This window comes from Austrofundulus limnaeus, unplaced genomic scaffold (assembly GCF_001266775.1).
Source record: "Austrofundulus limnaeus strain Quisiro unplaced genomic scaffold, Austrofundulus_limnaeus-1.0 Scaffold680, whole genome shotgun sequence".
NCBI classification, from domain to species: Eukaryota; Metazoa; Chordata; class Actinopteri; order Cyprinodontiformes; family Rivulidae; genus Austrofundulus; species Austrofundulus limnaeus.
The window spans coordinates 152916-161888 of record NW_013953082.1 but is presented as its reverse complement, the minus strand read 5'-3'; the positions used below and the strand labels follow the sequence as shown (position 1 = coordinate 161888).

Below are 8973 nucleotides of genomic sequence, written 5' to 3'. Positions count from 1 at the left end.
GCATACTTCTGCACACCTCATTTTTCATTTTATTTAAAAAAATGTTTTGAATCATGTATAATTTTCTTTCCACTCCACAACAGTACACCACTTTGTGTTGGTCTTTCACATCAAATTCCAATGAAATATATTTATGTTTGTGTTCTGATGTGACTAAATATGGAAAAGTTCAAGAGGGTATGAATACTTCTGCACGCCACTGTGTATCTAGTTGTACCAATTGTACCTATATTACTTTCAGAGCAAGCAATAGTAAGCAATCACAGCAGCTGTCTATTTGCAGTTTAATATTTAAACACTAGAGGGCAAACTACGTTTCCAATTTATTGAAGAGAAAATGTGTAGGATTTTGTCTTGCTGTTTGAGGAATTAATAACAAAAATTGTTACAACTATAAAAATTAAATACAGTCTTCTGACCAGGGAACTGTTTGAATTAAATGTGACTGAATTATAAAACTCAGATTCCATTCTGACACTCAAGTTAAATACATTTACTATTAATTTAGATTTTAAAGTTCATTATAAGGTCACATTATTTAAGTCTTGTGCTGAACAATATGCTTAGAGAGTACTGGATTTATTTGTAAAATGTTTTTTTTATTTGGCTGTAAATTGTTATTTAATGTCCCAATAAAATTAATGTTTTTATACAAGCTTATTTGTTGTGTAAGAATTTAAATAAAAAACCGAATGCTACCAATTGCAAATCTCAAAAACACATTTTATTCACAATGGAACATAGTAAATACAATATCAAATGTTTAAACTTAGAAATGTAAAACATTTAGAGAGGTGTGTGTGTGTGTGTGGGAGGGTTGGGATTCAACAAGTTGTAAAAATATTACATATACATTTTTTTGGTTGTTTTATTTCCACCATTGTAAATTTCAACAGTTGTTGGCAAAATAACATTTACTTAAATTATCTTCTTGTTAATTGCCAGTAATGGTCTTAATGAGGTACTGAGTGTGGATTACTCATGAAGAATCAAATAACGAACCTAAACTGTGTTTCTATGGCTGAAACACAGAAAAAGTGCRAAAAAGTGAAGAAAGTGGGCTCCTTTAATCCTCCCTAAACTCACAAAGCTGCATATTTCCAATAACACTTATCTGGAAAAAACAAGAGATTGAAATGACATTTAAATATGAGCTGTATAATAAATTTATTGACTAAACTGAACAAACTCCCCTCGTCATTTTTAAACCTTCATATGGTAACCAGTGTTCTGATGTCTGAATGTTACTTTAACCACAGATTATTCCTATACAGCTAAAAAATACATGAAAATCAACAAGACAATAAAAAATGTAGAAAATGTGAACACTTTCCTTCAGTACTACTGACTGGTGTTAAAATGTCGATTTAATTAAACTCTCATCACATTTGTATTTCCATTTAACTGTAAATGTGTCACAAATAGAGGTGTACACATGTCCAAAATACAGAAACGAGAGGGACCTTATTAAAAAAAAAACTATTCAAAAACCTGAAATGAAGTTTGTGATAAAAACTTCTAGTTTGGATCTTTTCAGAYGGAGGTCTGCTCTACGGCAGCCTCCTCAGCCCCGTTCACACTCTGCTTCAACAACTTGGCTTCAAAGATGATTTGGTCGTTCACGCATGAACCAATCAAGCAGGTCGAGTCTCAAAATAATGTGAAACTACCATCAGTGAACCACCAGTCAGCGACACACTGTCACCTGAACTGCTACACACACACCTGCTGACTCCACTCTGTGACTACCTGGTTCAGAGGCGTTTCAGCCTTTACTCTGCCAGACAGGAAGCATCCCAGGCTCAGCTTCAAAGTGTGAAAGGGGCTTATGGGATTAAAAAAAAAAAGCTCTGTATGCAGCAGTGTCTTCTCACTGCTGTGGACCTCCATTACAATACGATGCACTTCCTCCTCCTGGGTTTTTTAAGAGGTTGGGGGCACAGGACCGCCCTGATGGCTTCATCAAACACCGTCTTAAGGCCGCGCTGCGTCAAAGCTGAGCACTCCAGATATTTCACTGCACCTGGAGACCAAGAATAAAGATGTTTAAAAAAACTTGTTAAAGTTGCAACTCATCCCATGAATCAGATTTTTTTGTTAACATTTTAGATGATAAACAAGCATTACTGTAAGTGACATCAGATATGTTAGGATTCCTCACATGTAGGAAAACAATCCCTTTCAGAAAAAGCTAGATTTTAATGGAATAATGTGAGCGGAGCTACAAATGACCTATTTCTTTCGCCATGGCCAAGCCCTGAGGATAAATGATGGGAGAAAGTTTTTTCTCTTTGAGCTTTTCGATGGTGTCCTTGTCGTCCCTCAAGTCCAGCTTTGTACCAACCAGGATTATAGGCGTCTTGGGACAGTGATGTCTCACCTCTGGATACCACTGCAGGAGGAGAACAAAATCGTTATATTCATATGGGCAGTCAATGAGTTTTAGTTTGTTTATTTTTGTGTTTATTTTGTTGTTTTATTTTTGATTTATACATTCGTTTTGGATTATTGTGGAATAATTTGGGAAACGTTTTCAAAAATGCCAATACGATTTATATATTTGCTAGATTGATAAAAAAGCTTTTGTTGTTAAGATTTTATTCTTCTTTCTGCTCCCTTTCATTTGACTATGTTGTGATTGTGTTTTTGACACAACAATATTATTTGTTTGTTTTTATTTTAATTTATTTGTTCTTTTATTATTTGTTTGTTGAATGAAATAAAGTTCTATCTATTTAGAAATTATTTTTTATTCTAAAAGGCAACTTGTGCTCTGTTACAGTTCAAAATTATTGGGAAACAGAAAAAGGACCAAATTATTCTGAAGGATTTGTGACTTGAAGCATTCAAATAAATTAGGTTGAACTCATTTTAGAAAAAAAAAAGATAAAATAGCTCAGTGACTACATTAAATGTGACCCATTTAGTGATCCCAGTAAATAACACTGCATGAAATCTTCATAATCTTCCTTTAAATAAAAGTCTCYTAACAGGTTTGTCTTCAAAAAATAATCCTTTTAATTCTTATCTTCTTATTGTCCCTTTGAAATTGACTCTTTTCCTCTACCAGTTGTAAAAATGCTGGGAGATTCTTTCATATGATGTTTGACGTTACTGTGAATCTTAGGGATTACCCTTTTGAATTACAGGACTGGAATTCCTGATGACATCACTCCAGACCAATTAAAAAAAGGGTTTTTAAACAGATACTCTCATAAACAAAACTAGCTTGCTGCCAGTCAGGTGATGAATCTCCAAATTTCTACAAACTACGTATCATTTTGAAGCTTTTAGAAAGTAAAAAGTATTTTCTGGATTCAGTCGGCTGCGAACACTAAACTGGCTCTCACCTTGGCACGAAGGTTTTCAAACGAAGCTGGACTGACGAGTGAAAAACAAATTAGGAACACGTCCTAAGAGAGGGGGGAAAAAAAAGAGACAAAAAATGTTCAATCTAAAACTTTTAAACACAATTTTTTGTATTTTTTGTTGACAATCAAAGCCATGTTGTTTAACTAAATTCTACAGAATATGAGACAAATATGGACTCATTCATTTGGTTAAAAACAGAGATTTGGTCTTTTAGCTCCCTGTGAGTCTCTCTAAGACAAAAGACAGACAGTTTTCCATAAGACTCCTGCAGACAGTGTGTGTGTACCATAGAGACAGAGCTCCACTCTGCTGAGTGACAGCTCAGAGAATAACTACAAGTCTGTGCTAACAAGCARAGAGTGTTCCTGCCATCACTGATCAATGCAGCACAGTGCAGAAAGCTGTTAGGACTGAAGGCTTCACTCTAAACCAGAGGAGCCCAAAGTGGGGCCCGCGGGCCAAATTTGGCCCGCCAAGCCATTTGATTTGGCCCACCAACAGTTGCCAAAGTTACAAGGTTGTAAGCTGTTATCCTATAGGTGGAAACACAGTGTTTCCATTGGTCAGATGACTATAAAGGGGGGCTGTAGTGAAGGTATTTTTCAGTCATGGTGCTTTATCTTTGATTTAATAGGGTTAAACATGAAACAAGAAATGACAAGAAATATTTAGATCAGATTTAACCCCACATGTAGAGTTGCACACTTTATAAGGCCACAAAAACTCATATTTTATCAATTTATGAAATGYCCCATGAGCCTTTGCTACTTGAGCGTATGGCAGACTTTCTCCAAGTGCACAGACTAAAACAAAAGAGGGCYATTGCATAGCTTAATCGTTTAAAATAAAGGACTTTACTTTAAAAAGTATTTGTATTTCATGTATTATATAACTGCATTTGGCCCGCAGCCGTGGATAGATTTTCATTTTGGCCCCCTCGGGGAAAATGTTTGGGCACCCCTGCTCTAAACGTACTGTCTGCGGGTAGGACAGGGGTCTTAGTCTGTCGTAGTCCTCCTGTCCCGCAGTGTCCCACAGACCCAGATTCACTGGTTTCCCATCCACCATCACGTTGGCAGAGTAGTTGTCGAAGCTGCGGGGAGGAAACACAATGAATATATTGAATTTCAGACAAACGTAGTTAATGTTTAGTGAACTCCTCAGACGTAGTTTCCTCTTTAATGTGAACATTATTGATCATTRGGAGGTATTCTGTGAGTCTTACACTGTGGGGATGTATTCTCCAGGGAAGGCATTGGTGGTGTAGCTGATGAGTAGACATGTTTTACCCACAGCCCTGASAGGAWAMATGACAGAACAATAAGACAATCGTTTGAAGTGCGCTTWTTCTGTCATCTGTTTCTTCCTGGTCAGAGTCACAAGAAGCTAGAGTCTGTCACACAAAGACAAACCATCCACACTCTCAGTTCACAACAATTAAAACACTCCAGACAAGTTGTGAATTTATGACTTTCTTGTTAAGTAGGACAAACCACTGCACCACCGTCTCACCTTTTAATGTGGTTGACTTAAATTACCTGATCWATCCTGGTACCTCACACTCAATGGAAGTGTAAAAGGACTGGTTTAAAAAAGTCCTTTACAATAAATATAAAAAGATAAACATCCTGTATTCTCAATTTTTATTTTATTATTTTTTTATTTTATGAATTTGTTTAACATTTATTATTAATTGTCTGTTTTTCCAAAAGCTTTATGTACGGATAGATTCATCTGTCAATCTGCTTTATTTGACACTGAATTACATTGACACAAAGTAGTTTTCTCAGTCACTTTAACAAACTTTCCTCCGTTCACACTGCTGTCTTTCAGTGTTTACTTCCCATTTAAGAGGCAGTCGTAGCTTTATTTTGACTCTGACAAAAGCCACATTCTGAACTTTTAGTTCATATTCTCATTCTGAAAATCAAACAACTTATTTCTCATGATCAGACTTTTTTTTACCAGTTTATTGCAGAAAGTTACTGAGGTAAATTGAGATTTGTTACTACGTAATAAACAATTTAAAAAAGAGAAATTATTAATGTACTTTAAGTTTTGCGAGTTTCTCATTCTGAAAATTCATCAAAGAACATTTGTTGAAAGTTTCATTTCAGTCTCTAAAAATGTGTAGAAATTGGTAACAAATAGGGTTGGGCAATATTGGCAAAAAAATTAATCACGATTAATTGTGGTATTTAGCCGATAACAATTAATTTGACGATTAATCCCCTGAGTCCCTGGACACCCTTATTTCGTAGTAACATGACCAATTTAGTGGGAAAGATCTGCTTTTTGTAAAAAAAAAAAAAATTGTTCCAAATTGTGTGAAAATTACAGATTTCAGGCTTTACATCATATTTTAAATTGTGTTGATAGATACATAAATTACAGAACTTTATTTTAATATTCGTCATATTTGAAGCGGAGAGGAGCAGCGAGCAGACTGACCGGAGTAATCCCTAGTTCAGTCTGCCTGTTGGCATTAATCATATTAATCGTCAAGTGTCAAAAAGTAATCGATTAATGTTTTTCTRACGATTAATTGCACACAATATGATTATGCCCAACCCTAATAACAAATGAAAACTTTTCACATCCTTGGGTAAAATCCAAGATATTAATCATCCCAAAATGTATCATTTAAAATCTCTATAGCTGTCCTAGTATTTTAAACCAGATGCATGATCTTGGATTAACTTTAAATCACTTTTTGTTAGAAAATTTTGCTAACAAACCTAATTGTAGGACTGAGAAAACAAAAGTATAAAATTGAAGTGCTCTGATCTTTTTTAATCACTTGCTACTCCAGAGTGGACAGAGGCCAGTTTTTGCACTAATACTGTATACTGTATGTTTTGTGGTAAATTCCAACATGGAGCTCGAAATAAATCAAAATGTATTAAATCTTTACGGGTTTAAATGAGCTGCAGCTTTCTCCTTATCAATGTGCAACACTTTTTTTTCTTCATTCATTTTATTTACCATGTAAATGGTAAAAAGAAAAAAATTGTACAGGTCTTCTGGACGGGTTCTTCTCTAATGAAAGGTTTCGTCTCTCCTCCAAGAGACTTCTTCAGTCTGAGAGTTTCAGGCAAAATTCAGGCTTTAAAGSMCTGGGCTTAAAAGCCTGAATTTTGCCTGAAACTCTCAGACTGAAGAAGTCTCTTGGAGGAGAGACGAAACGTTTCATTAGAGAAGAACCCGTCCAGAAGACCTATACAATTTTTTTCTTTTTGATTTTTTTACCTGGATTACTGAGATGCATCAGGACATGTAAATGGTACTGCATATAGTACACAATAACATTAACACAAATGGATAACACAATAAAGCACAAAGCTTATTTCCATTGTGGTCCACTTCACTATGACTAGTTTCAATAACTTARGAGGAGAGTTTAAACATAAACCTTCCAGGTTTTTCCGCAGGAACATGTCAGATAAATGTCCTGCTGGCTCTCGTCTTCAAACCGGAGTTAAACCTGTGACCCAGACTGGACCACAGCAGCTGTCGCTCTGTTTATCTCGGCTCATGAGCCGCTAGCCAACTGTTGCTAACTGGGTCAACCCAAACTACTGTGTTACATTTTGGTTGTTATAACACGGGTCAGACCGGTCACTTCTAAAAAGGTTAGAGAGAAAATAAAAATGTAAATTAACTTACCCGTCCCCCACAACCACGCACTTAATAGCCTGCATCGGACGGTTCAATATCTGGACCAAAAGATGCTAGCAGCGGCTAAAACCAACCTTCCTCTTCTGTTACCTGCCTCAAAGTACAGCAAACCTGACGGAACAAGGCTTAAGTTATCAAAGAAAGTTCTAAAAGACCGCTGCAGAAATTATACAACTTTTCTTCTTTCCAGAAGCAACGCCCAGTTTAAAATGACAGAGTTGTAAACCCAACGGGCAACACCCCGAGAAAAAGAACAACCTGGAGTCAAAACTGAGGGAAAAACACCCACAGTTTGGAGCCTGAGATCCGAGAGAGCTACYTCCGGTCAGCGCGTGACGGTCAGAGCTGCCATCTGCTGGTTGTCAGGTCCGCAAGAACACTGCTTTAGTTTTAGCTAAACTAAATGAACTGCAAAACTTGTTAAAGAGAGTGCAAAGTTATCAACAGACCCCACTTCTGAAAAAGTTGTGCAAAAATGTAAACAGAATTCAATGATGATAAACTCATTTATGAAAGACTCATTTAAAAAAAATTACCTCATTTACAGGAAAATGATCATTTTGAATTTGATGGCATCAACAGGTCTAAAAACGAGGGACACATCACCATGTTTAACCATTTTGAAGCATCCCTTGTTCTTTTGATGAAAACTGAAAATCCATCAATGTCTAGAAACTAAGGATTGCTGGAGTTTAGTCCCATTCTTACTGGATGTAGGATTTGAGATGTTCAACAGTCCTGTCTCTTTGTTTGTTTGTTTGTTTGTTTGTTTGTTTGTTTGTTTGTTTGTTTGTTTGTTTGTTTGTTTGTTTGTTTGTTTGTTTGTTTGTTTGTTTTTCATGAGAAATCTGGACTGTGGGTGGTCAAGGTCTTGGTCTGCCAGTCTGTGGATCCACACTGGTATTTCCTGTGTGCACACACAGGTATGATGACATGATCACTGTTAGCGATTTAAAACTCTTCAGGGATCATCTATCCTGATCCAAGACGCCAAGGATCAGGAAAAGATTTGATCTAAGGCCTGGTTAACAAATACTAGTTTATGAGAAGTCAAAACTCAAGGTCTTCTCCTGAAGAGAGACAAAACACATTCATTACAAAAAAAAACCACATATCTTATGAGAAGGATAACAACATGTGCATATTTATTATAGGCAATAACTGAGTTTTAATGTATGAAATAAAACACTACTGCTGATGGTTTTAATTTCAGCTCAAATCTGCCATGTWGACAACATGATAAACATTAAATGTATGTAGCTTTTAAACAAAAGTTTAAGCTTAGAGCTAATGACTAATTACTTTAGCCGAGGTCAAACCTCAAGGACTGGTGGGTAGAGAGAGTTTCTCCTTTCAGCTTTTATGCTGTGTCTTCATCAGCATTTAGATCCAAATTGGTCCCCACAAGGATTACAGGTACCATGGACCAGTGGTGTCTCAACTCTGGATATCTCTTCAGGAAGACTGCATCGTTATGCCAAGACTTTATATTTAAAATCCCACATATTTCTATTGTATTTTGCATTTTATGGAAAACTACGGAAGTGTAGAGCTGTCAAAAAGAAAAAAATTGTRTAGGTCTTCTGGACGGGTTCTTCTCTAATGAAACGTTTCGTCTCTCCTCCAAGAGACTTCTTCAGTCTGAGAGTTTCAGGCAAAATAAGTAGAGCTGTAACATGAATGAAATTATTTTTAAACTGGATCTCGTTATAACGAGAAAACTGTCTCGTTATAATGAGAAAACGATCTCATTATAACGAGAAAACTATCTTATAAAAACAAGAAAACTATCTTTTAAAAACGAGAAAACTATATTGTAAAAACGAGAAAACTATATTGTAAAAATGAGAAAACTATCTTGTTATATCAAGATAAACATCTCGTTATAGCGTGTTATGATTTCTTCTGGTTTATCACTTTCAC

General features: G+C 35.9%; 1 protein-coding gene across 2 annotated transcripts in view; it reads right to left on the bottom strand.

Moving 5' to 3' along the window:
* Positions 1–7398, bottom strand: part of LOC106531821 (ras-related C3 botulinum toxin substrate 1) — a 14855-nt gene extending 7457 nt beyond the window's left edge. Inside the window, exons 1-7 of one of the 2 annotated variants that reach the window (XM_014027748.1) lie at positions 7309–7398; positions 7039–7161; positions 4598–4669; positions 4348–4465; positions 3351–3413; positions 2233–2392; positions 1049–2023 (exon numbers count right to left, since the gene is read on the bottom strand). In XM_014027748.1, coding sequence (XP_013883202.1) covers positions 1890–2023; positions 2233–2392; positions 3351–3413; positions 4348–4465; positions 4598–4669; positions 7039–7073 — 582 coding nt within the window. In that variant the 5' untranslated portion in view covers positions 7074–7161; positions 7309–7398 and the 3' untranslated portion in view covers positions 1049–1889. The other variant, XM_014027749.1, reaches the window with a different exon arrangement.
* Between the last annotated feature and the right edge of the window lie 1575 nt (positions 7399–8973).